At 53.6% G+C, this 26921-nt stretch overlaps 9 protein-coding genes across 9 annotated transcripts; 6 read left to right on the top strand and 3 right to left on the bottom strand.

Annotated features, from left to right (window-relative positions):
- Positions 1 to 680: 680 nt before the first annotated feature.
- GCG54_00012642 (Altered inheritance of mitochondria protein 18) lies at positions 681 to 1901 on the top strand (the record flags this gene model as incomplete). The annotated part of the gene is made up of 1 exon (XM_045412517.1): positions 681 to 1901. The coding sequence occupies one exon, from the start codon at positions 681 to 683 to the stop codon at positions 1899 to 1901; it is 1221 nt and encodes a 406-aa protein (XP_045267222.1).
- Positions 1902 to 2253: 352 nt separating this feature from the next.
- GCG54_00012641 (Glutaredoxin-2) lies at positions 2254 to 2737 on the bottom strand (the record flags this gene model as incomplete). The annotated part of the gene is made up of 2 exons (XM_045412516.1): positions 2254 to 2423; positions 2500 to 2737. Coding segments are annotated over 2 exons (408 nt in total), but the record flags the coding sequence as incomplete, so codon positions are not given.
- Positions 2738 to 3300: 563 nt separating this feature from the next.
- GCG54_00012640 (uncharacterized protein) lies at positions 3301 to 6201 on the top strand (the record flags this gene model as incomplete). Its single annotated transcript, XM_045412515.1, has 2 exons — positions 3301 to 3303; positions 5095 to 6201. 2 exons carry the CDS (start codon positions 3301 to 3303, stop codon positions 6199 to 6201), a joined length of 1110 nt encoding a protein of 369 aa, XP_045267220.1.
- Positions 6202 to 7209: 1008 nt separating this feature from the next.
- On the top strand, positions 7210 to 8377 carry GCG54_00012639 (60S ribosomal protein L16; the record flags this gene model as incomplete). The annotated part of the gene is made up of 5 exons (XM_045412514.1): positions 7210 to 7230; positions 7534 to 7669; positions 7740 to 7862; positions 7928 to 8186; positions 8239 to 8377. The coding sequence occupies 5 exons, from the start codon at positions 7210 to 7212 to the stop codon at positions 8375 to 8377; spliced, it is 678 nt and encodes a 225-aa protein (XP_045267219.1).
- A 1698-nt stretch (positions 8378 to 10075) lies between these two features.
- Positions 10076 to 10443, top strand: GCG54_00012638 (uncharacterized protein; the record flags this gene model as incomplete). The annotated part of the gene is made up of 2 exons (XM_045412513.1): positions 10076 to 10179; positions 10272 to 10443. 2 exons carry the CDS (start codon positions 10076 to 10078, stop codon positions 10441 to 10443), a joined length of 276 nt encoding a protein of 91 aa, XP_045267218.1.
- Positions 10444 to 11039: 596 nt separating this feature from the next.
- GCG54_00012637 (uncharacterized protein) lies at positions 11040 to 14851 on the bottom strand (the record flags this gene model as incomplete). The annotated part of the gene is made up of 3 exons (XM_045412512.1): positions 11040 to 12148; positions 14421 to 14635; positions 14715 to 14851. The coding sequence occupies 3 exons, from the start codon at positions 14849 to 14851 to the stop codon at positions 11040 to 11042; spliced, it is 1461 nt and encodes a 486-aa protein (XP_045267217.1).
- Positions 14852 to 16287: 1436 nt separating this feature from the next.
- On the bottom strand, positions 16288 to 17310 carry GCG54_00012636 (Haloalkane dehalogenase; the record flags this gene model as incomplete). The annotated part of the gene is made up of 1 exon (XM_045412511.1): positions 16288 to 17310. The coding sequence occupies one exon, from the start codon at positions 17308 to 17310 to the stop codon at positions 16288 to 16290; it is 1023 nt and encodes a 340-aa protein (XP_045267216.1).
- Positions 17311 to 21561: 4251 nt separating this feature from the next.
- GCG54_00012635 (uncharacterized protein) lies at positions 21562 to 22898 on the top strand (the record flags this gene model as incomplete). The annotated part of the gene is made up of 4 exons (XM_045412510.1): positions 21562 to 21726; positions 21777 to 21881; positions 21953 to 22394; positions 22459 to 22898. The coding sequence occupies 4 exons, from the start codon at positions 21562 to 21564 to the stop codon at positions 22896 to 22898; spliced, it is 1152 nt and encodes a 383-aa protein (XP_045267215.1).
- Positions 22899 to 24694: 1796 nt separating this feature from the next.
- GCG54_00012634 (uncharacterized protein) lies at positions 24695 to 26147 on the top strand (the record flags this gene model as incomplete). The annotated part of the gene is made up of 2 exons (XM_045412509.1): positions 24695 to 25402; positions 25461 to 26147. Coding segments are annotated over 2 exons (1395 nt in total), but the record flags the coding sequence as incomplete, so codon positions are not given.
- Between the last annotated feature and the right edge of the window lie 774 nt (positions 26148 to 26921).

The raw sequence follows: 26921 nt of genomic DNA, 5'->3' as shown, positions 1-26921 counted from the left end.
TTCCTCCCGCTTTTCGCCGCAAGCACGGACCACAGTCGAATGCATACCTGCTAGTCCCATGAGAAACCGCATCGAATCAGCAATGCAATTGAGGATGACAGTCTCATAAGCCGTCGCGGCTCTTCTGAATGGATGGTCTCCTGGCCCCTGGGTGAGCTCTAAATTGGGGGCTGTTCAAGGAATCTGAGATCGCATCAAGTACGTACCGCCGCACAGACCATTGTCCAGCGGAGATTCCCGTCCACGTGACGGTTGAGACGTCATTCGGCAGCCCCGCGCCCCTCCGTGCAGCTGCCAATCGGCCCACTCCATTGGCTGACAGGCCCCAAAGCTCCAATTGGCAATTGCCATTTGCATAACCTGGACTAGCATCTGCCGATTACAAGCGTCACGATCAGACTTCCATCCTCCTCCTGCTCCTCCTCCTACCTGACACTGCGAGCTCACCAGTCTGTGCTGCGCAGGAACAACACGCTCAAAGATCCCACATGACTGGACCATGAGTCGCCCTGCCCCGTCGGCACCGAAATCGATCTAACAGCACCCGTCTGCGCCAACCCGCCCGCCCGAGCCTCCCGTCGACAGATCCATCCGAACAACCTTGACGCTGCCATCAGCCCACCCACCACCCAGCCACGTCCATCCTCCTTCGACGATATTCTCCCCGACAAGCACCCCCAATGTTCCGCCCACGAGTCCTGCGGGCTCTGCCCAAGGGTCGTCTGCAGCCCGTCCGAACAGTAACACCCCGCCGGACCTTTATCCGCCAGCGGTCGTTCGTCCACCAGCCCACCGAGAAGTACAACATCAACCAGCTCAGCGAAGCCCGCACCAGCTACGATCGCGACCGCACATACTTCCTCGCCGCCGGCGCAATTGCAGGCATCATCTCCTTCGTCTACACGGCCAACAAGCTCCGCAAGGCGCTCGCCGCAGAGAAGAAGCGCAAGGCCGCGGGCGCAGGCGGCGACGGGAGCTCTGACGCCAGCGCCGACCACCGCACCGGCTACCAGCTGGACTCGTCGGTGCCGAGCGAGACCTTCACGACCGAGGCGGGAAGCAAGCGCAAGGTCGTCATCCACGACGACGAGGGCAAGGAGCTCGTGCCCACCGGCAACAAGACCGTCCCCAGCTTCCCCCGCACCATCGAGCTCTCCTCCAAGCACTCAGCCTCGTCCCGCGACCCGGAAGCCGCCGCGCAGGCCCCGATCGCCGCCTCCGTCCAGGACAGCGACGGCGTCGAGTACACTCTCGTTGGCCTCGGCATCCGCACCGTCAGCTTCCTGAGCATCCAGGTCTACATGGTCGGGTACTACGTCGCCACGCAGGACGTCGCGAAGCTGCAGCACTACCTTACCAAGAAGATCAACCCGATCGCGACGACGCTGGTGCCCTCTGAGCGCGACACACTGAAGGAGAAGCTGCTGGACCCCGCGGAGGGCGAGGAGACGTGGACGGCCCTGCTGCAGGAGGTCGGGTGCCGCAGCGTGTTCCGCATCGTGCCCGTCCGCGACACCGATTTTCCCCATCTGCGCGATGGCTTCGTGAGGGCGATCACCCACAGGTCGGCAGCGGACAAGGAGGCATACGGCGACGAGGCGTTCGGCGAGGCGATGCGGGACTTTAAGAGGCTGTTTAGCCGCGGCAAGGTGCCCAAGTCCAAGGAGCTGCTGCTGTGCCGCGACGAGAAGGGCGCGCTTGAGGTTATCTACGACGACGGCAGGAGCTTCGGGCGCCAGAGCTGCGGCAAGGTGCAGGACGAGCGCGTGTCGAGGCTGCTGTGGCTCAACTGGCTGGCCGGCAAGAAGGTGGCCTCGGAACCGGCACGGACAAGCATCATCGACGGCGTGATGGAGTTTGTCGAGAGACCTGTCGGCACCGTTGCCGCGCAGGTTGTGTAAAACATGTAAAGAGCAATGTAGCGATATAAAGATCCCGACTCGTAGACAACGCATATGAACTGTACTGTCACGAAAAGAGCAAGATGCTTGTGTATACACTAGTTTATGATATTCTCTGAAGGTCTAGAAACACTAGGTCCCCCTTCTATCGTGACGGGTCCTCCGCATGATTGGTATCTCTGCAACTCGTCCCCCTCACCCACACTTTGTTACACAACTCTCAGAATCTCAGCTACAGCCTGGACGTGGACGACCTTTTGTGCCATGCGCGCCCGTCAGCCTTCTGCCGGTGACTACTTCTATCGCATTGTCGCGCACAAGAAAGTTTTTTGACTGGACGAGAAGAGAGTCCTTACGCCTTGAGAGCGTTGGCCTCCTTGAGCAGGTTCTCGAGCTTGTTGCCCTTGAGGAGGCCCTGGATGTCGGAGTTGCCGCCGACGTGCTTCTGGGCGATGTAGCTGTTGGGGACGGTGCGCTGGCCCGAGATCTGCTCGAGGACGTCCTGGATCTCGCCTCCGTCGGCTGGGGTTGCATCTGTCAGTAAAGCTATCCTGCGGTGGTGGGTGGTAGTGATTCAAGGCAAAGAGGGCAAACATACGAAGGAGGTCCAGCTCGACGACCTTGTAGTCGGCGTTGAGCTCGTCGAGGGTGGACTTTGTCTGGCGGCAGTAGGGGCAGTAGGACTTTGAGAAGACGACAACCTTGTTCTCGTCGATGATGGACTGGACCTGTTGCTTGGTGACGGCCATGTTTGCTACGTTTGGGGTTGAGGAGAAGAGGCGGCGGAGGATGAAGGACATTTGGTGGTTGGTTTTGCGACGGGAAGGGGGGGAGGGCTATTGGTGATGTTATAAATGTACGGATACGGGATTGGAAGAGCCGGGGCCGGTGGGTTTATTTGTCAGGCACCGGGGAGTCAGGTACTTGGACGGGTGCTGTGGGAAGGGTGGAGGGGGATGTACAGCGGGAAGGCGGGTTACAGGACAGTGAGGGAGACAGAGGCAGGCTACTGCAGAGTGAACAGGCGCTGGGGGAGTTTTGCGAGGTCGGGGTGGTCGGAGGGAGTGAGTGGATGATGCAATCGGGAATGGGGATTGGAAATGCACCACGGCCGCGGTTCGAGGCAGCGGGCAGCGAGGTAGTGGGAGGTGTGATTTTCTAGTTCCCCGCGGCAGAATTGCGGATTCTCGGGGTCCCGATTTATGGGCGGTCGGGGAGATGTCACAGGCAGGGGACGCTCTACTAACATGAATCACAGTTGTGTTGCCGTGGCTGAGTTGGGTTTGTCATTGTTTAATTCCATCATCCATCATGGAATTTCTAATGTGTGCCGCAGGAACACACCTATCAAGAGAAGCGTCCAATTACGTACAGCCAAAGGCGTTGGTTGAATTTCGCAATGGTGAGAACCTAATTGCGAGTTGCCGTGCCTTGTGATCTGTCAGCAACCAACTCCTGGCGCTGGTGAGGTCATGAGGGCGAATTACTGGCATGGAAAGATCAGAGAACAGAGCAGAAGCCAGACGATAAGGATAAGATAAGAAAGCAAGTGTCCTTATCATCGTCATCCTGGTCCAAGTGCCGGTGGTCTTTGCTCCCGTCTGCTTCGTCCAGGGACTTTCAGGGACTTTTAGAACTTTTAGGGACTGGGATTCAGGGACCTCTCGTCTGAGGCTGTTGGACCAAGTGAAAGACACTCGGATAGATCTATCTCATCACGCACATCTTACCCGCGTCTAGCGCCCGATCGCATCCTTGGGCATCCATCCATACACAGCCGTCCTGGTGAATCTGTCTGCCTCTGAGCGGGTCGGGCTTTTCGCGATGCAAGATCCCTGTCCAAAATCCGAGGTGGCAGGCCCCGAGGCTCAGCCGCTTCGGTTGTTCGCCTAATCCTGAGATGAGGTAAGGCAGCCGGTACTTGCGGCGCACCCAAGATTACAGCAGGGCAGCTCCAGTATCAGGGGAGAGCTTGCTGCCAGCTTGTCCCCATTTGCCACCACCACCAGCTCGTGCCACCTGCCACCTTGCCTTTCCTTCCGCAACTCATCCGAAAATCTTTTGGAAATTCGTCCTCTGCCGCTCTAGACGACGCCATCGCGAACACGCATCACTCGAAGCAAACAAACGACAACATCACCACCGCCGCCACCGCCCCTCCACCCACACGCCTGCGCTACTCGTGTGCTCCGGGCATCTCCCCGCCGACCCATCGCCGCGCCGTCCAGGTACGTCCCAGGTTGCTCGCCCGAATCGCCTCACGCGTGTCCGCTCCAAAGACGCCGTTGCCATCGGCCCGGCCAATGATCACGGCTCCTCCCTCCGCATCCCCGTCATTCGCTGCACTTCCCGGTTTTCCAGAACCTCCTCCACACTGCTGCATTGGATTGGACACACCCAATACTTTGACACATTCACGCACCACCGTCTCTTTGGCTGCTGAGTCTGCCGTCATCCCATAGGGCCGCGCCGTCAGTTGCCAGCTCTGCCCACCACACCTCACCCAGCCAGCCAACCAACCAACCCCTGCCCACCACTCGTTGCCCGTCTCTGTCGTCGTCTCGTCGCTCGTTTCTTTCTTCGTTGCTGCTCTGCACTGCGCTGCGCTGCTGCTCACGCTGCTCACCAAAGCTGACACCCCCTTCGCTGGGCTTCTTTTCCAGTCCTCTCCTCCAACAGCCTCACCTCACCACGCTCTCCTCCCGGATCCTTGACCCAGGCTGGTGATCGCCCACGCCAGTCCGCCGGTAGCAACACCCTCACGACCACCCTACCTTACCTTGACTACGGATACATACGCACGACTGCCTGTCTTACCCCACTGCTCGGCGTCCTGCATCGACTACCTACACTACCTTACCTGGCCCAAGATTGCCTGCGCTGCTTTGCCTGCTGCAGAACGGCCTGATCTGCCAACCCCGCGAGTCGGAAAATCCCAGTCCCAGACGAGGCAATACCCCACGACACCACGATCATCCACCGTCGTCGTCCGGAGAATCGCTGTCGCCGTCCGGTCCTCCTCTCCAGCCTCACTTCCCCCCCTCCACCCCTCCTCCACTTTCCTTCTTTTCCTAGACTGCGTCCTTAGCTTTAAGGACCGCCTACTCCCGCCAAGGTGGCTTCCAGTCAGCCTCTTCTGGCATCTTCTGGTGCCCTGTCCAACATCACAGCATTGCTGCCCACCTCCCTCCAGCTCTATCTCGACAAATCCATCGCCAGCCTAGCCGCCCTCATCGCTGACTATTCCGACTTCCTCTCCGATAAAACCGGTGTCGACCCGAACCTCATCCTCTACAGCACCATTGGCTGCATCCTGCTTGCCGTGCCCTTCACCATGTCTAGATACGGCTGGTCCACGAATCGGGAGCAGATATCTCCCTACACCTCTACCATGAGCGGTGTCCCCGACGTCACCGACGAGGACTTTAGCTACATCACCACCGAGGACCTCCAGTCTTCCTCCCTCGGCAGCTCCGTCCCCACGAGATCGTATGCCCACAACCCGAGAAGGACCAGCGCCCCCGTCCCCGAGGACGACGTGCTGCTCATCAAGAACAAGGGCGTCACCTACCCCACCCACTTCCCCGCCTACACCATTGGCGACGGCAAGCTTCGCGTTCGCGATGTGCGAGACCGCGTCAGCGTCTTGTTGGAGCTGTCGGAGCGCCGCGGGCGCAAGGTCAAGCTGCTCTACAAGGGCCGCCAGCTGAAGGATGCCGCCGCGCCGGTGCGGGACTACGGTGTCAAGAACAACAGCGAGGTCATGGTTGTGCTCCCCGACGGCGACCTCGAGCCCGAGAGCAGCGACGACTCGGACGAGGAGATGGTTGTGGTGGCTGGCGACGGTGGCAGCACTGTCGGCAGCGCCGCGGGCACCGACGACGGCAAGAAGCGCCGCAAGGGCAAAAAGGGCCGCAAGTCGAAGAAGGGCGGCCGAAGCAGCAACCATACCAGCCCTCGCGATAGCGCATCAAATCTCGGCGTCCCGGGCACCGACGCTGGCAGGTCGCCCACGCCCATCAGACAGGCCAATGGACCCCACGCCAAGCTGGATGCCATTGCGTCGCACTTTGAGACGGAGCTGCTCCCGCTCTGCGACAAGTTCATTGCGGCACCGCCGACGGACCCCAAGAAGCGTGAGGACGAACACCGCAAGCTTTCCGAGACGACGATGCAGCACGTTCTGCTGAAGCTCGACGAGGTCGAGACGGAAGGAGACCAGGAGGCCAGGGCGAAGAGGAAAGCTCTGGTCCAGCACGTTCAGGATGTTTTGAAGCGTCTAGACTCTAGACTGCGCTAAGATACGTTGATACGTTCACAAGATACCCGGCACTGTACAGGCCCATGGTGTCTTGGACAAGATGGTACTACTAAGAAGAATTTGGGATTGATTGCGAGACGCATGGGAGGTTTTCTTCGGTTTTCTGCATCTTTCAGCGAGAATTGCATCTAGAGCCGCGTAGACAGGCGGTCAGCACGTTCAGGGAGGCTTGTGTTTGGTACGATACGAAGTTCGTCACCCGTAAGTTATCACGGTTGCCTCAACCGGGTTGGCGAGGCGCATTACTGGCGCCGTAGTAGACAGGAATGGCAAAATGGCCCAAGGTTTTTCTGGGATCTTCACTCTAGCGATGGCGCACATGATGGTGATGTGGATTGGATGCGGCCCTGAATCTTGTATCGCAGGCGTGTCGTCCAAGCAGGGCTGCAGCGTGACGTGAACATCATGGGCAGTCAAGGGGACATCCTGGTCGGGCGCTTGTGGACTTGACGTCGGCTTATTCAGCAACGGTCGTCGGTCGACGGTTTGGTATGGATTCCTCCAGGTTGTGTCGATCGGGGGGAGTCAAGGCCAGGTCCAGTCCAGAACGGTGCCCCGCCTCAGTGTCGGGTCCGGGCAGTCCACACCGAGGTGAGCATCCCCTCCGCTGTTCGGTCGGGGCGTCGGTGTGCTTTTGGTAGGTCTCGTTGCCCTAACCTGCCTCAGGCGCGAATCCAACCCTCGCTTGCCGTCCAGCCCGCCTTGCCCAATGCGGCTAGGGCGGTTCCACCCGGTGCACTCACAGCAGGCGGCACGGGGGCTTTCTTTCTGCAATTTTGTGTGCGAGCAGTGACCTGTGTGTGCCAAATTTCTCCGCCCAGCTCCCGAATTCAAGATTGTCGCGACGACCTCTTCCCAAACTTACCATCCGACATCCTACTAACCCCAACGGCAGCACCCAGCCAGCGACAAATCTCTAACCGCCCAGAGGTTTGCAGTTCACCTTCGTCCCTTCCCTTCATTTTCAGCACAAAAGGAACAGGAACGATGTCCTCTTTCGAGCCGGTGGTGAGTCTCCTCCCGTCCATTGTGTTCCATTCGACATTTCGAGGTTTCGCGAGGGGGATTTGGTGGTCGCCGATCTGAGGGTTCTCGAGATGTGATTTGTGTGGGCGGACGCCACAGCAAGAGGAGGGCACAAGAATGCGCGACGGCACGGTCGCAGGAGAGGTGGACGGTGTTTGCTGTCGCTGTCGCCGCGGCTGCTCGACATGGAGGTTGCCGCTTCAATCGAGAGAACCTTCATGTCCCGCCGACACACGCACACGAACATGACGCCCGGTTGCAGATCGCTAACTCGAACGCCAACAGGTCGTCGTTGACGGCAAGGGCCATCTCCTTGGTCGTCTCGCCTCTATCGTTGCCAAGCAGCTCCTCAACGGCCAGAAGGTCGTTGTCGTCCGCTGCGAGGCCCTCAACATCTCTGGCGAGTTCTTCCGTGCCAAGCGTATGTCGAATCCCATTCCCCGCGTCGCACTCAGTCAAAGATCATTAGAAGAAGGACAATACTAGTCCAGGCACGAGAAACCAAGACTGCAGTGGACGTCGGCTCACCTCCACGCAACATACTGATCAGATGCCTACAGTCAAGTACCACGCCTACCTCCGCAAGATGACCCGTTACAACCCGACTCGCGGTGGTAAGCCTCTACCCCTCCGATTGCAGACAACCCCCCGCTCGATCGCAGTCTGACCCCCCGTCTAGGTCCCTTCCACTTCCGCGCCCCGTCGAGAATCTTCTACAAGACCGTCCGCGGCATGATTCCCCACAAGACCGCCCGTGGTGCTGCCGCCATGGAGCGCCTCAAGGTCTTCGAGGGTGTCCCTCCCCCCTACGACAAGCAGAAGAAGATGGTTGTCCCCCAGGCCCTCCGCGTCCTCAGATTGCAGCCCGGCCGCAAGTTCTGCACCGTCGGTCGCCTCTCCCACGAGGTCGGCTGGAAGTACCAGGACGTCGTTGCCAGGTGGGTTTCTTTTCGACACCAATTTTCGATCGTTCAACTAACACCGCCACAGACTTGAGGAGCGCCGCAAGGCCAAGGGTGCCGCTTACTACGAGCGCAAGAAGGTCGCTCAGCGCCAGATCACCGACGCCAAGAAGAACGCCAAGGTCGACCAGAAGACGGCGCAGGCCCTCGAGGCCTTCGGCTACTAAACGTGGCCGCTTCGAAACTTCCCTCTCGGGTCTGACGACGAGCGTCTCAAGCTGCTTCTGCTGACGTGCTCCGGGAAGCTCGGGGGTTAATCCTCGTTCCCTCTTGCATCCTAGCACCCGGCGGCGGTCACGATACCACATTTGACGATCTACGGAGGGAGTTTTGCTCGCGCATTTCTGTCCTCTTCCTCGTGCTTCCTCATAGATGGCGTGGCGGTTCAAGGGAAATTCTTCATTTTGCTGATGGCACAATGGGCTGGTCATACTGGAGCGGCGGGGGAAAAACACACATCAACGCACTACTTCATTGGGGGGAGGGGAAAAAATTGACTTGTGGTGAGTCTCTGGGGTTTCCGAGGGACTCGCTATGGGGAGGACATTTGTTTCGTGTTCATCCCCGAGGCGGTCTCGTAACAGGAAACCCGTTCCCCCTACATTTTTCTCGCAATAAGTCACAAGAGAAATCAATCAAGATGATTCATGTCCACAAAAGGTGTGCGGGTGTTCTGCGAATCAAAATGGGCAATGGGAATTGATTTTTATGGTACAAACAAGAACAACCTTTTCCACATTTGCCTTCCGCCCACACATGTAAACCGTTTCTCTTCCTGTCCTTTGAGCAAGGTGTGTGGTATGTGTGGGATCTCCTCGGCCTTCCATGTGTATTTTCCCACGGAACAAGCTGTAGTCCAGATGAGGCGATTGAGGAATGGACGGGAAAGAGATCATGATCAAAAGAAAGAGATAGTATACCACGGAATTTGGGAGGAAACAACCTGGCGAGGCGTCTTGTGCTTGCATAGAAGTAATTGATTCATTACAATCATGGTGAAGAAGCCATGCGAGTGAATGATGGTTCACGAGTGGGCGATGACGTCCGCTTCGTGTTTACCGTGCCCCGCCGCCAACGGCAAGACGTGTCGGCCATCGCGAGGAGACGCGTGTGCTCGTGTGCCCTACCCGCGCCCTAAGATGGTGTCTGCTGGGATGCGGGCTCTTTGTCGTTAGATGGCGGTGGGATTGCGTACCTTGAGGGCGGATTGGGGTTTCGAGTGCTGCCGAGGTGAAGGTACGACGTCGCAGAACCCAGACTAGAGCACTGGATCTACTACGTCTGAGAATCTGCGAGACAATGGAGATTCATGTGAAAGTCTGCGGAGAAGATATGTCACCGGGCACGTGTTGCTGGTTCGAGGCGCGGTCGCTAGGAAGGCGGCGAGCCGTACGTTCGCGCTTCATAGCGTACTAAAGGACAATTTGTTTCAACAACGGGCGAATGGTTTAGTGGTATAATACTCGCTTAGCATGTGAGTGGTCCAGGGTTCGATTCCCTGTTCGTCCATTGTTTTTGCCTTTCTCCAGTTCTAGGCTTGGTCGTCTTTTAAACTTGTGAGCTCCGTTTGTGGACTTTACTTTTTGGTTAATGGTTGATGCATTTGTAATCTCGCCGCAGGCCATGTTTGTTGTTTTCTTTTGATGCAATCGGGGAGCTGTGCGCCTGTGCTCGTTCGCTGGCAGGTGCAATATTGGCAGGTCCTTCAATGCTCAGAAGGTGGGACCGTGCCTGCGATTCCCATATCAAAGACCCCACGACGCAGCTCAAGAGTCGATAAGATGGCTTCGTCCGCGCCACAGACACCAAAAAAACCCGGTGATGAAAGTCATGACGATCGAGTCAATCCAAAAGCCCAGGAGACGATGACCACGCACTCCGGGAGGGAAGATGTGGGCACGCGTCAAGCTGGCGAGCCTGCCCCTCCTCCTGGCCGAGAGGCTGATGACGTTGCGGCGAAGAAGGACAAGTAAGTTTCACACATTCTCTCCCTATGATGCTCTTTCCTGGATACCCTGGAGTTTATTCGTTGATTGCGCTGGACTGACGTCGCGTGAGCAGGGAGTTCGAGGAGGCTTCGGCGGTGGTGGCGCGCCACGTCAAGCTGCTGCGGGAGTACAACGAGATCAAGGACGTGGGACAGCAGCTGATGGGTCTGGTTGCTGAGAACCGCGGGGCGACGGTGGGGAGTTTGTATGAGACGGGGGAGTTTGGGGTTGGGCCGAAGGATTGATGGTGGATGATGGTCGGAGTGGGGAGGTGGTTTCGACTTGGGGTGATAGAGCAGACATACGCCAATTGTACGGTTTAAAATGCGAGCAGTTGATTTTCATGGCTTTCTTGAAGAGAATTTTGATGTAATGAGCGCAGAAAAGTGTGTGGTTGATGACGAATAAATTTTGTAGGTTGTTTTTGTCGAATTCATATAAGTAAACCCAATTTTGAACTCGCTCCAACCATTATTCGGCCACGCCAAATTGAATGCAACCCTTTGCACACCTTAAAGGCCAAGAAAGATAGAACTTCACCGGAATTGCAAGATAAATATCCGTTCTTCTTCCCTCTGTACAAACACCGAAGAGCTGCTCTCGTGAACTGACCTGGCCAAACCGACCTGGCCCTTGAAGCCCCTCGGAGTGCCCTAGGTCTTTGGAGCCATCAAAGCCAAAGCCTTGAGAAAACTCCTCCTAGGTCTCTGAATCAACCTTAGATATAGCCGAGATGATCTGTGAACATGTCGAGGCATGGGTCAGTCTTTCCTGCGTCCGAGTTATGAAGGAGATCTCAACAGGTAGCTCTGGAGCTTCGCAACTTCCATTGCGACTTCTACTATACTTCATAAGATACGCTCTGGATGAAGTTGCTGTATTCTTCAGCCCAGAGGTCATCCCCCAATTCTTCTTGACAGCCGGTCCCTTCGAGTTCCTCCCTGATCTGATATGACATGGAGGAAGGGAGGAATTCCAACTGCTCCTCTTCCAAAAGGGACTCGTATGCATTTGGCGGCGTGTTTCCGAATCCTAAAGTCGACATTAATGCCTCAGAAGGGTTGTAGAGCTGCCCGATGAGATCTATCGTTGAGTCATGGTTGTCTTCTAATGCCCCCTCTGAGGGCTTATCGAGCTCCTTCATGTCCTCTTTCGTCAATCCGAGTATCTCATCCGATACCAGCGCTTCCTCTGGCGGGCCTTCTTCCTCAGGAAGCTTCCCTTCATTCAGCTCAACATTACTTTTTAAGGCTCCTTCAGAGGAAGACTCTTCTTCTTTCGGGGTGTCACCCTCCGCCGAGTCTCCGACATCCGATTCACTAACGTAATACCTTCGAACATATTGAACGACTTCATGTCTCCGAAAGATGAAGGGAAGACACACATCTTTGGTAGACAGGAGGGCCTCATCAGCTTCGGTCCATCCTCCGTGGGATTTCAACAGCTTCACGATGGCATGGTGCCCCTCTTTTTCCGCCAACGCGACCGATCTAACATATTGCCGTCGGCCGCACCCGCCAATCTCAACCCCAGAATTGAGCAATAATTGGACAACGTCCAGTCGCCCATGTTGAGCTGCACGTTCGATAGCAGTCCGACTATAAGGAGATTCACCCCCTGATGCGTTGGGGTCAGCCCCTAGTTCCAGTAACCTCTGAACTATGCCAAAGTGTCCGAGCTCTGCTGCGAGTTGGAGTGCAGTTCCACAGGAGGAGGAAAGCTCATTAATGTCCGCGCCACATTCGATGAGTTCTTGCATCAGGCCAGACCAGCCCTTCTGGATGGCTTCTTGTAGCGGTGTCAAAGGGGACCAGAATGCTGTAATCATTGGCGCAAGAGGCTCCAGCCGGTCCAATCTTTCGTTCAAGTCAACTCCAACAGAGAGAAGCCATCTGACGATCTCATTATCCTCGCTTCCAGAATATGAAATAGCTTGTCCAAGGACTCTTCCTGTCATCTTGAGTCCAAGACTATGTAGAAATTGAAGGATGTCGAGGTCCACATTGGCGCCACAAAGAAGACCAAGAGTACTTGTAGGTCCTGGATGATATCCATAACCCACAAGCAGCTTTAAAAAGTCTAGTTGACTTGAAGAAACAGCAATTTCAAATATGGGCCGGCGAGGGGTTGGCTGGTGATCGGGGGAGTGAGTCCGCAGCGCTCTTCGCCAACTCAGATAGCTGCGGGTAATAGAATCTGCTGATGTAGAAAGCAGAGATTTCCTCAGCTTTTGATACGTGAAACACCCATCTATTCGAAAAGACCAAGCTGTCTCAGGATGCAGACCAGAACTCAGTATCAAATGAGGGATTTCCATACACTGCAAATGTACTGCAAGGCATAACGCCGTTCCGACCCAAGTCTCGTCAGACGCTAGCAGCCGAGAAGTGTACGTCAATAGGTGTCGTACGATTGTGAAGTTATCGGTTGCTTTTGCCAAGCAGACAGAGGCACACAGCGCTTGACCAGTGACTGATCGTTCATCTGCTGCGATGACTCGATGCACCAAGTTTGTGTTTTCCGAAAGTATTGCAGCTTCTAGAGTCGAGTCGGTGCCGAAGAGTGTGCACTCATCTTGAAAGGAAGCTCCTTTGTCAAGAAGGCTTCCAATAATCTGAAATTGACGATTCCAAATGGCCATCACTAGCTCCCCACCAACAAGTACAGCTCCTGCAGCCAAGAGACGAATGGCGCTAGCAGTATTGCCTCCGAGCAATGCAGATTGAAGAGCAGTCCTACCGAGACTACCGTTCATTTCATAATGCCAATGAGCTTCGCATGAGAAACGCATGGAGTTGACGTCTGCAAAATTAACCCGGAGATATGTTGGGCGTGGGTGGCAGAAGTTGACATCAGCACCTTCGTTTAACAATTGCTGGACCATGCTCACATCCGAGAACGAGGCTGCCCATTGAAGTGGCGTAGCTGCTTCATGGCGAGGTTCAAAAACGGCACCAATGCGCAATAGCTGCTTGCATAAATGGATGTCCCCCCGATACGCAGCTGCGGTCATCGGCGTCTCCGGACAGTAGCCGCATGAGTTGACAAAACTGCTGCAGCCGGCTATTAAGTCACCAATGAAGCGACTGTCGGTCCTGATTGACGTAATGAGGAGCTGTGACCTGGCCGCCGGACTGCTCTCACAGAAGGTGGACGCAAAGAATTCGATTATAATCTCTGTCAATGAGGTGCCAGCTGTGTGACTCATCCGAAAGAGCAGACTGACAGCTTGTGTCTCATCTTGTGGACGGAAGCGGTAGATTGATAGTAGAATCCTTATAGTTTCCTCTGGAGAACCCTTGGATGTTTTTCGCTGTAGCCACGCCACGATTATAGTATCAATACCGATCTTTCCAGTGTCTGCTCCATGTTTGAGGAGAATTCGAAGTAACTCAGGATGATTTGAATGCGCCGCATGTTGCAGTGCAGTACCATAATCCTGCTGCAATGTAAAAGAACCAAATGTGCGAAATGGACCGTGGAAAGAAGTGTTGACATCAACACCTGCTTGAAGCAAAAGTTCGACAGCTCCAACATCTGAGGCTTTGATGGCTTCCCTGAATAGGCCGTCTAGTGAAGACTGTAAGCTCGGCAGTAGCGTCGAGTATTGGCCTTTTGCTAGCACATTCGAACCGCTTTCCCGAAATAAACGGAGGAGCAAGTGCATGACTGCGTTTATTGATTCGTGTGGCATAAAGGGGCTTTCGTTTACGAGAAGGTTGTTTGACAGCAGAAACACTAGACAAACGAGAAATTCCGCATTGGTGGTTTTGGATCTGACTGTCTGTAGTAGGCCTTGAGCACTAACAGCATGGCTACGTTCAGAGTCTTCGGGCATAATTGAACGGAGTATTTGGTATGCTCGCCTAAGCTGTGCCGTGTAGCTCCGTAGCTCGTAGTTTGAATATAAGATGGAGGCAACCGGTCCTTCATATGAACCATTCGAAGAAGCGCAGGAGATGCTCATTGATTTTACTCTGACTGCGAAACCTGTACGTATACTGATCAGTACTCTTCCCAACTAAGGTAAATGACAAAGAGAACTACCCTCAATAAGCCTCTTGGAAAGAAGCCACGGTATGGTGCCCAATTTGCACTGCCAATTTATCTCTTCAGGCGTCGGTGTGCACACAAGGAGTGGCTGATCTTCCGGCATAGGCGGCTCTGGCGCATCTTTCCTAGTTAGCTTGATGCTGTGATTGTTAACGTGGATAATACTTACGGCGCGTAGCCTTCTCGATGGCAGTCTGGTAACAGTATCTTGAAACCCCCCTCTCGATGGCCTTCATGCGCAAAGGTATGCCTGAGAGGTAGACCTTGCTTTCTTTGCCTCTACACTTTCGCCGATGGATCTCGTTGGCAACATACTTCCAATCCATAATTCCCATGTTCTTGGTGAAATGCCACTGTTTTAACTTCCACTCCAGCTGTGCTTTGCTATCACGATGCATTAGATACATCAATGACTTTCCGGCATGTGCATATGTTGCCAAAGAGCTTTAGAGGTAGCACTCACCTTGGATAAAAGCTGTGGAAAGTACCCAGAATGAGGAGAACATCTTTTAGACTCCGATCCTCTTCGAGATAAAGCTTCCGAATGGTGGACCTAAGACGCTCCCAATCCTCGTCGCGGATGCTTCTCCGAGGCGGCATAGTGAAAGCCGAGAAGGGATGCCCCCGTGATGTGCATTCGATACTTGCGGTCTTCAGGACGCAGAGGGATTCTCGCCCTCCGGAACAAGTCGAGAGCTCATGATTGTGGCCCCAGCCTGATTTTATATTCCTCTCGGAATGCAATCTGCTAGCAAGCTGAGAAGCGATCTGATTGGGCGCAACCAAAATCCGACATGTACATGTACGTACTGATGGTGGGTGTCTAATGACTGATCATCAGTTTCGCCGTATTGGCTGCCGCCAAAATCCGAGTGAGGTCTGTATGCATGTAAGCATGCTGTAGCGAATGGGGCCTCTTGCTGTGAGCAGTGTGGTTGGGGCAGACAATACATCTCAAATGCAAGCTGGGCAATGCGAAGGCCTTTCATTGACTGAAAAGATTCAGGGCGAACGAACCAGGGCGAACGAACCAGGGCGAACGAACCAGGGCCATTCTGTCATAGACTTGCCCTGTGTGACAGATTTTGATTGGGTTATCAATCGATGCATCTTGGCATCAATTCGGTTGGTCGTTGACGACCCTCGGTAAGCAGCAGCCCGCTCTCCATTTCTCACGATGCCATACCCAGGTTGAGCAGGATTGAAGTCGACGAGCGTATGAACTGCCTACGTGTTCATGTGAGTTGGGTCGACCCAATGCCTGTCTACAGCAAGATATCAGGTACTCAACAGGCGAATGTGTTGCCTTCGAGTGACTTACATACCAGTACTCATTAAGCAACTCGTGCGGAGGATGAAAGGCAGAACCGACCCTGAAATGAATTGATGAAGTGTGCGAGGATCGAGATCTAGCCGTGCAGCCGAAGTTTCCAACGAATAAGACATGTACGCCTCTATCCACAGCTCATCCCCCAACTGTTTCAAGAAATCTTCCTGCTGGAAATAGCTTCTTGCTTGATAGTATGCCACCCAGAGAAAACCTTGAACCGTGGTATGGCCACAAAACATTTGGCGGTCCCCTAATACTCATGGGACTCCACTAGTTGCGTCGTTCACGTTCACAGCCTGCTATGGAATTGCTAGAGAACCCCAACGCTTGAATCATACAAATAATCCTATGAGGCATTGAGGTAGGTATGTACTCGTGGCGCAGTGATGAATCAAGTGTTTGAGGCTCCCTGAAGCCGGAGCGGTATCAGCGAAGAAGCGAGACCTGTTCCAAGACTAAGAACGATAGATGTGGATGAGTTTCATCCACCGAGCCGATTCCATGAGTGGGCCTAAAATGGTATTCGGGCCGGTGTGGGGCCGCCCTCCGGCCGTGAGCTGAGCCGGCGCCTGATTCTTAGGTGGCAAAGAAGCACCGCGGAAGTATGGTTGAAGAGCATTGTGGTCACATGAAGTTTCAATTGATATGTACGTCTATTGTAAGTTATATATGCCTTGGAACAGGCTGCTGACTGCGAAGCTTCGGTTTATGTAGAGAGCCAGTCAACCAGAACGTCGTGGAACTCCTCAGGGTGCGAGATCTGGGGCGCATGTCCAAGATCAGGGAAAGTGTGCAGGGTAGAGTTGGGGATCTGAGCAGCAACTTCAGGACCAAGGACGTCAAAGTGACCCAGCTTAGCAGCGACATCAGGAGGAGACCACTGCTTGCCGATGGCGGTGTTATCCTTCTCGCCGATGATGAGTAGGGTGCGCGGCTTGACGAGAGAGAATTCCCAGCTGACAGGTTGCGTCAAGACAAGGTCGACGATCTGCGCCTGGTTGAGCGCATAGGTCTTGGCCTCGGACCCCTTGTAGATGTTGACGAGCATCCTGACCCAGACGTCGTACTCATCCTTCCACTCGCCCACGTAGTAGGTGGCCTGCTCGTATCCCTTTATGGACTCGTAGGAGCTGGCAGCTTCCGTGGCGTAGTTGTCGTCGATGGGAAGATAGGGCACGCCGAGAGCCTTGTAGTCCTCGAGACCAACGGGGTTGACAAGTACCATCTCGTTGACTTGGTCGGGGTACATCAGCCCGTAACGGGTGGTGAGCATGGCGCCCATGGAGTGACCGATGACAGTGACGTTCTCGATGCCGAGGGTCTCGAGCAGACCATGGGTGTTGGTCGCGAACTGTTGAAGGGAGAACTGGTAGCGCTCGGGCTTAGACGACTTGCAGAAGCCAATCTGATCCGGCGCGATGACGCGGTAGCCCTTCTGGGCGAGGACGCGGATGGTGGTCTCCCATGTCGGGCCGCAGAAGTTCTTGCCGTGGAAGAGGATGGCGGTCTTGCCGTTGGGCTCGCACTTGGGCTCGATGTCCATGAAGGCCATCTCGAGCTCCTGAAGCTGGGAGGTGAACTTGTAGAGCTTCACGGGCCAGGGGTAGGTGAAGTTGGACCCATTGAGGTCTTCGGGGAAGGACTCTGAGTTGGAGTCGATGGTGCCCTGGGCCGAGACGAGGGCGGCGCCCGCGGCGGCGACGGTAGCGAGGAGGGAGAAGAACTTCATTGTGACGACCCTAGGCAATGGTCAGCTCTGGATGATAGAAGTATGGCTGACCGACATCGTCTATCCTGGCAGCAGCTCCTAGAATGCAGAGGCAAGAGAGCTATTGACTGCTTCACGACGCGACAATGGTACAGCACAGGCCCCGGAGCCGATTGGCACCTCGGGGCCGCGGATTGAGACAAGTGGAAGCTTCCTTACCTAGATACGATGACAGCTCAACCTAAACCTGTCCCAAGGAACCCCGACCGTTGACGTGAGCGGCTGGTGCGTGCGAGAGTGCGATCATCTAATAGACTTCGGCCCAAGACGGGCGAGTCTGTTTATATTGCCTCTCCATTGAGTGGCACGGCTGGGTCACCAGGGACCAACAGACAGACACACACGTGTGTTGGTACCAACGTGGTGGTGTGCATGCTGTACGAGGGAGGGGGCCCATGGACATGGAGAGGGATGGACGCAGGTGTCATGACGCCGTGCCCGTTCGCTGCAGCAAAACAAGAACAAGAATGCTTCGATAGCTTCCACTCCAGTGGCTCAGTATCGCACTAATTTCCGCTTTTCAGTGGGCCGGACGGCTCTCGGATCCGCTGGCGAGAGACCCTGGACGGTGGGTTGGCGCCATTCCTCGATGCGCGGCCGCTGTTGAGGATCACGGGCCGGAGTTGTTCGGTATGTTGGGTGAGATGGCGCCGGGGCTATGGTTTGAGGTGAGACACAAGGGACTTTGGGTCTTTCTTTGGGTGCCGAGAGAATGATGACAGCGACAATGACACATTGTTTGAGGGAAATTCGATAGAAACTCTTCTCATCAGTGGCGAGGTGCGCGAGGTCACATTGCTCGACGCCGCTGGCTATCGATGCTCATTCCTACGACCCTGGTCCTGTGCTAGTCTGGGGAAGCATGCTGAGATCATATCGGATGGGCGCACGAACGGTTGGTCTTGCGCCGGGAATAACCACATGAAAGGAATGCTGCTGGTCCAGATCAAAATGTTACTCAAGAACCAGATATGACACTGGGCACGGACAGCGAGACACACAACGGACCAAGATGCAAGGATTCCACTGGGCGATGGTGAGATTTGGACTCTAAGGGACTTTGGTCATGATGAGAGGGGCTCTGGCCCATACAATGCGCTGTCTGCTTTTTATCTCATCGACGCAATCTGTAGGCTGCAATGAGATATGGAGCCGTTGCAGACTTACCTATGCAGCATAGATAAAGGTTCGCGGGAAAACATATCTACTGTGCGTCTTATGAAGCTGGGAGCAGCCGAAGACTCTGAACACATGTCCATCTCTCTCCCACGACTATGTGAAAGCTGTAAGTGCTGCTGGACCTTGACCGGACGCGACACGGGCGCCTAAGAAGCATCCCGGCTAATATCAGAATTTTCTCCTCGTATCCCTTCGCGAATTTCTGGACCGAGCCCACTGCAGTCTGGTCATATCTTCAGGTGAACAACGAAATCAATTTCCTTTTCGACTGCAGAAACTCATCTGGAGCAGTCGGTGGACGACCAGGATGTCCGCAGCGTTAGCGCATCGTCCCGTTGACCCGCGGTCGGCCGCCAATGATGGGATGGGCCGTTCTCTCAGAAGGGTGTCTTTGTCCGATTGTTCCCTGTCAAGCCCACCAGGAACAGCGTGTTGGGGGTTGCACTTACATGCTTGGGTGTCATTAAAGCCACAATTAGGGCCAGCAGATCGGGGGGATGAAGACACAGGCCAGTGATCTTGAACCGAAATTCTTCACACCTTCGTCACCTGCATCGCCGGTGTCCCAATAGGGAAGGACAGACGAGGAGGATTCGCAGCCCTGAATTCTGCAGCATCGAGAGAACAGCAGACGAGAAATGAAGACAAAAGGACATGTCATGCCAAGAGAGAAACACCCTTGAAGGCTCCCTCATGCGGGCCGCGCAAACCACACCACATGTTGGTGAACATCGCTTCCGAGAGAGGAAGCCCAAGTCCGAGCAAGGTCACTGACCGAGGTGTTATTGAAGTACACCATGAACGCATCAAGGTGGCCAAGCGGTTGGTCGCTCAACGCCAATAAACGTAATAGATGCGAAGAGCCTGCTTCCAGAGGTAGGTGGTATCGCCAGACCTATACTGCTTTCATGCACACCTATATTCCATCTCAATCCCTCCGAAGTGGCTGCGACTATTGTCGAGCTATTCCTCGGGTGTGAGATCTCAATCGGCTTCTTCGGCTGCAACGACATTGAACGGGCTGGCTACCCGCCATACAGACTTCGCGGGAGCGGGAATGCGCACCGGACGTTGGCGCCACCCAGCCCTCCGCCGCCCACAACACACTAATCGGATGCGATATTAGGGCTCTAGTATTCAGCTATTAATGATCTCAGGGCGCACAGACTGGTGGTCTTCGGGCGATGCGGATACGGCGGGAACTTTAAACGAACTATGCTTGATGGTACCCTGCCATCATCAAGTTCATCCAAGATGAACTACATGCCTTGTAGAGACGACCACGGCGCGTAATGTTCAAAGACATCACCCTCAGTTGTCAATGTGTTCAAGCAGCTTACTGAGATCTGACATGTGCGACCGCTGCCGGACCAGCGGCGCCAACAGATGTTGCGCGGAAAGCTTCGTGAAAACTCTGCGGGAGTAAGAGGATTCCGTGCCCTGCCAACAAGGGAAAACCCCCCTCTTCGCGAGAATCACCTGCGCCGCATCGGCTCATCAATACTGCGGTTGGGACAGCTCCGCTGTAGAGTCCCGTCACCCCCGCCTTCATCTGATGAATTCCTAGGCCCAAACAGCTGGAGTCGTCAGCCCTTCAGGCCTCCGAGAATGGACACTCGGGTCTTTAGGACATGGTGGCGGAGGATCGGGACAGCTGATGAAAAGCTGAAATCAGAAAAGAAATTTTCGCCCACGCCATATCTGAGACCCTGCCAGACCAGCATCGATAGCGCAGACCACTGTGCGCCTCATTTCTTCTGGTCAGACTTTCACCGACGATCGAGTTGGGTAATGGCTTATCGCTCTGCAAGGGGAAGTCTAGCCTCTATCGTTCAGCAACCCGATGTCCAGTTATCACCGTGCTACACCGGACGGTATCTGAGAACAGAGGACAAGCCAGCTGAATGAAGGATTATCACTGCCAGGAACAGGTTCGTCGCACGTCTCTCGACTTGGAATTTCGACTGCCCACCCTCCCTTACAGTGGTGTGCAGCCTGCGCCTTTCGTGCATGGTCATTTTGGACGAATATTACTTGTTCATTCGTTCACAGTCCTCCCGGATGTTAGTGACAGCCCCAATATACGCCTCACTAATATTGGGTCAAACTGCGCTCCTGTTTCGCATCAAAACATAGTACTGCGAGGAGGAAACGCATATGCAAGGTCGCTATCACTTTGAAAATAGCGTACCGTATTCATTTGCCGACATCTTGATAACGCCGAAACCTGAAGTGCTCCAAAGTCGGATGTTTAATGGTGGTGGGAGCTTCAGGCCGGCTCGGACTCTGGCCCGAACACTTCGGGGGCCATTCTCTTTCGTACCCATCTCCATGCTGGCCCTTCTTTTTAACCGCAGCGAGCAGGGATTCCAAGGTGGCTCTCCCGCGTTCTCTCGCGATCGGTAATCTCAGTACCGTCCGCTCTTTGCACATCTGCTCGCATCTTCAGCATCCATGTGGCCCCCAGCCCGCCCCTTTCTCTCCATCACCTAACGCTCATCGTACATGTGCCCGATTCCTACTTTCTCGGCGCCGATACCGTTGCCCCTCACGGCGCTGCAGTAGTCTGCAGATTGACAAGCCGTTGCATGCCACCACCATCATCTCCGTCTACCTTGCAGAGGCGGGAGCAAAAGAAAAGAAAAGAAGCTTACTGCGGACGCGCACATGTACCTGACAACCAGCATGGAGAAGGGATCCTCCCTGCCTTGGCCACCCAATGAAAAGCCCGTCCGTCCCTAACGCTCCGGATGCCTACCGAGTACTTGGCCCAGACGGACGGCCAGTTTTTTTGCAAGTCAAACCAAGACACCCCTCCCAAGTGGAATGTTGTGGCAGGAGCCTGGCATCCTGGGCATGAACATATAACTAGACCCGTTCTCCAGGACCCGTCCATCCCGGCCGTTCGGATTGTGCTGATGTCGGACGTTGGTTGCTCTCTGGAATTCGTTCTCGCAGATCAGACCCTTCGAGGTCTGCCAGCCTCAGCACACTGTCGGACAGACTTTGCTTGATCGAGGCATATTGTTCACCATGGTCGACGGCAACATTCCTGACGAGAGCAATGCGCTCATGGTCCGCGCGCCGGCCATCATCTTCTTCGTCCTCACGCCCATCTTCGTTGGGATTCGGTTCTGGTCGCGTATTAAGATGAGATCAGGATTAGGATGGGACGACTGGACAATCTTGTTCTCATTTGTGAGCTCTATTTGACGTTGTTCGCGGTCACTATAGCTGATATGATTTAGGTCTGTTGCCTACTTGTCTCAATCCTGATGATGGTCTCATGCGAATATGGCTTTGGTCAACACATCAAGAACCTGTCCAAGCCCAATAAGATCATGACATTGAAGGTGAGTGCTTCCAGTAATGAAACCGGAGTGACATAGATCGACCAGTACGAATATCTTCTAATCTTGATCAGCTCTTCTATGTCGCCCAAATCTTCTATAAAATCACTATCAACTTGACCAAGGCATCTATCCTGCTGCTGTACCTGCGCATCTTCGTACAAAGATATTTCCGAATACTCTGCCACACTCTGCTCAGCATCATCCTGGCGTACATGGTCGCGACCTCGGCCTCGTCCATTTGGCAGTGCACCCCCATCCCACGTGCTTGGGACAAGACCATTCCTGGAACCTGCATCAGTCTCACGATGAACTGGTACGCCAATGCTGGCTTCTCTATCGCCACCGATATCCTCATCATGGCGCTGCCACAGCATGTGCTCTGGAAATCGAAGCTTCCGATCAACCAGAAAAAGGCGCTCATGGTTGTCTTTGCTCTTGGCTTGTTCGTCACGATCACGAGTATCCTGCGCATGACGACGTTAGACTTTTCCACCACCAGCCCTGATACGACATGTAAGTCATCACTTGACTGTCTAATGGCGGATTTTGGCTTCATTACACTGACTTACATATACAGTCGACATTGCTTCCACCCTCTGGACTCTGATCGAAGACAACTTGGCAATCATCTGCGCCTGCCTGCCCATGTGCCGGCTCCCCCTGACGTACATCTTCCCTACCGTCTTCGCATCCAAGCAAGGGTCCTCAAACGGGAGCTCTGGCTACGGCTCAGCGCCTCGATCGAGCAAGGGAAACTTCACACATGCCGGCACCAGCCGCAACGACTGGCACCCATATCAAGGGCGGGAGGAGAAGACGGCGACCCACCTCACGAGCGTCCACGCGAACCGACCCAGGCTAGGGGACGACTCGAGTGAGGAGTACATACTCCAGTCTATACCAAAAGACAGCGGGCCGAGTAGTGCGAGGAGGAGCGAAGATGTCGAGGACGCAAGGGCGATACGGAAGACGACGGATTTTCACATGACTTACGACCAGGGAGGACCAAGGTCTTGAGCCGGCTATGGACCCAATGATGAAATAGTATTTGTATCAACAGCCTTAATACCGATTACATAACAGCGATCATATTCTCTTGAATGATGTAAGGGTGGCGGGAGGTTGAATCAGTATCGATATCACAGAGCATCTTGACTGCACAGAACATTTTCACCTTGCTGACCAGCCTTGCTAATCAACCACCCAAAGCCCAAATGCTTATGACCGCTGAAATCCAAAGCAAGAAGACCGAACGATTTAGCCTGGCATAAAAGCCGATGGACGTTGTTGTAGCAGTAAGTACCGCCCCAGAGTGAGTGGGGGTAGCAGATGGGATGTCGGTCGAATTACTTCCAGCTTTGACCCAGAAGGGTTCACTCCAACCAGCCTCTTTGTAAAACTCCGTGTCCGGGTCGAGATCCTCGGTAGTCGCGTTCATGGGCATCAGATAGATACGATACAGAGAAGCCGTCGAAGTCAGATTCATGTCGAGTGGGACGGTCCAATTGTAATGAACCTTGGTGTTGTTGCAGGAGTCCATCGCTTGCCACACAGATGTGTTGTAAACGTACGGCCAGAACACTGAAAGGCAGCATCGTCAGCTCTGTCTCATTACACATAAGTCCATTCCATATATTTGAGATCTGTCTTACATGTTATAACCACGTCTGGTGAATCTTTGCTCTCTTCGGGCGCTAACAAAATACCTCTAGCATCTGTGATTGTGGTGTTCGGTATCTTCCCACCATACCACGAGATCGTCACGTTGTCCCCCCGATTCCATACATCATTGGCCTTTGGAGACAATGCCTGGCCCATCTTGTAGTAATCAAAAATGCAGTCCAAAGAGTCTCGGCCGGTCAGATCCATGGTCGCTTAAGGTCTTGTATGTGATCGGGTGGGTTAGCTTGAGCGTTGAAAGGTTTCGCAAGGAACATGAGACTTTCGCGAATGCGAAATGCATCCAAATATACTGGTTACCCTGATTAGAACTGAACCTGCTTCATGCTTTGTAGAATGGAAAACCGATCAAAGCTGACTGACACGCCGCCCTCACCAAAGATGACTGCATGACAACGCCTGCACGGATGCAATTCAATCCTTGCAGCTGAATTTACCAGACAAGGCTGGCCAATGATACCAAAGTGATGCGCAGAATGAGCACCCATATCATAAACATGCAACCCTTACAAAAGGTCTGGACTGCACTTGGAGCCTGATGGGTTAACATGAGTGCTGGCTGCGCCGTAATTACGGGGCTTTCTTTTTCTATATTTCACATATCGCAATAGGATGCAAAGCCTGCCAGGCATCAATCAAGTGCACACAGGCTCCGCACGTCGGCCTACGTTGTTCGCAATTGGTATCTGAATTCTGCCATATGAACACTTTTCAAAGGGCATTCTGGCTCTGTAGGTGCCACACCATGAGTGACGTGTCGATATTATCGGTGCGTGGCCAGCAAAAGATCAGACTCAGCCCCCGTGGATGCCTGCGGTCGATTGCATACAGCCTCGCTATATTCGGGCCGAATCTGTAGTCTCTCTTGCAACAGCGATGGCACTTATGATCAGGCTCGTGGGTCGGCAAAGTTGACCATGATCGTGATTTGTCATGGAGAACGCCAGCCTGATGGGACATGGTCAGCGTATACATCACAATGAGCAGCTAAGATACCATATATAGTCAAGCATGTAGCTAAGCTTCCTTCCTCCAGGTTACAACTTTACCTGTGTGACAGGGAGTGGAATTCAGACTTTGATTAACCGTTAATACCATTTGACACCGACCGGAGACTCCAACACCTTCAAGAGATGGCAAGCAAAGAGAATGCAGACACATTTTACCCGTTTTACTCCAATGCCATAGGCAACATCACCCCCTCAGACATTCCCCTCCCCGAAAACCCTACCCTCTCCACTGTTCCCCTTTTCTACGCAATTGTGCAGTTTCTCACATCAGCTGGAAATCTGACCAGCAATTGTGACTTGGCGACATCGTGGTACAAAAGCTGTCGGTTATGGTCGAACGAGGATGCCAGCTTTGGGTACGGCAATCAGACCTTGAACATCGAGTTTCTGCGACTAGCAGCACCAAATCTTCTGCTGGATTCGACTCCGTCTCAGGAGGAAACTTGGTATAACTTGATGGCAAACACGACTGGTCATGATGTAGGCGATGCTGTCCTCAACATCACCAGGCCGCCGATCGAGCTTTATTGCGGCTCACAAGAGCTTCTTGCCGAGGTCCAACTTCCTCCTGTTGAGACGGACTGTGAGAAAAGTCTTCAGAACTGGTACTTTCCTGGATACGAGAGTGTGGATGAAGTGGCAGCAATTATGACTGCTTCCAGTAGTCTCCCGACTCAATATCACAACATTTCAATTCAAACCTTTTGGGGCTGGTACAACTCGCAGAAAAGACCTTCAGTTGAAGAGATACACGAACAAAAGATGGAATGCTTCCAGTCAGTCTGTGCATCGTTGAACTCTTCTGGGAATCCGGATGTTGCCGGTATAGGGGTAAAAGATCTCCATCAACTTACATATCCTGTCCATCCCTTGCTGACTTCGAGGCCAGATGTTTATCTCCTACATTATCGAAGCCATGCTATCAACCCTATTCATTCTTGAGACATGCTGGCACAACTATCAGAACCGGAAGCCGCCCTTGGAGACTGGTCTCCTAGCCGAAGACTTGGCTCGTGGAACTTTCTACGTATCAAGAAAGGCGTTTCTTGATAACGGAGTAGTGTTCGTGCTATCTCTAATTGTTGCTCTTTTGGCTGTTGGGTCACATGAGACAATTGTGTATAATGGTCTGATCACCCAGTTGGCTTGTTATTTCGCAGCCAGCGCCGTCATTGCCGTTGCAGCAGTACCACGTCGCGGCGAATCGGACAGCGGAACGCTCTGGGTCGTCTTGATGGTATGCATATTACTATTGACAATTGCGAGCAGCATATCTGGCCAATATGACACTTCGGCTTTGAAAGGACCACATATTACCCAGGATATCGAGGCGCCAATGACAGCCGGCTTTTCGGATATTTTGCTGTCAAGTGTCCCGTTTCTCCATTACTCAGTAGGGATGTCAAGCTTTCTTAGCTCCTTAGAGTTTAATATTCGATCTCAACCATTCACGGTGTCTTCTTGCCTCCTGTGGAGCGTTTTCACGTCTCCAATTACCAAGTTCCAGGAGAAATTTACATTCGCTACATTCTACCTTGTCCTCATTGGGTATCTTATAGCACCTCTCTGCTTCTTTGTATGTACCAGACCTCAGGTAGTTCGTTCCTTTGTTTTTCGAAACCGTTGGCTTGCCAAAAACTGTAACTCCATCATCTTTTGGGCTAGAATCATGTTTTCTCTGTTTGCTTGGCTAAGTATGTGCATGGGTCTCATCTGCCTAGCTCTCTGGCGACACTTTCAGATGATCGCGATGGGCTCTTATTACCCAGAGTCAGACGTTGGTTATGGGCAGGTATTGGCGCTGTTCTTATGGACCCCTGTCTTTGTTAGTTTGTTGAAGATAATGGCAGGAGAGTTACCACAAAGTAAGTCTGTCATTCCTCGATATCAATGCAGTTGCCGGGCAACTAACATATGTCTTGATAGGCTGGTATCCGAAACTTTCGGCTGTGTCAAATTGGAATCCTTTCAAAAAGGATAGGGGAGCTCCTTTGCAGAGGCTGCAGCTTTATCCGCTTCTCCCTACGAATTCACATTTGCCTGAAGCTTCAAGGCATCATACAACTCATGTCACTGAGCAAACAACAAATAACACGGTTGAAATAACACCTGAATCTGCTCAAATGAGGCCATCTTCACTTGTCACTAGAATAAGAACAGAAGCAACCAGTCCACAGCCAAAAGATCCACGACGTATATCCACACAGTAACTCGATTCGTTTCGCTGGGGCAAGCGTCATTGAAGGAAACTTGCAAACAAATCCTGGGCTGTGCATCAGCGTATAAGTTTCGAACACAGAAAATGTAGACTTAAATTCGACGCTTGATGTTTTTGGTTGCTTTGCCAAGT

The sequence above is a fragment of the Colletotrichum gloeosporioides genome (assembly GCF_011800055.1).
Source record: "Colletotrichum gloeosporioides strain Lc1 chromosome Unknown consensus_24, whole genome shotgun sequence".
In the NCBI taxonomy this organism is placed as follows: Eukaryota; Fungi; Ascomycota; class Sordariomycetes; order Glomerellales; family Glomerellaceae; genus Colletotrichum; species Colletotrichum gloeosporioides.
The sequence above is the reverse complement of the archived record's forward strand: the minus strand, read 5'-3'. Positions and strand labels throughout refer to the sequence as shown.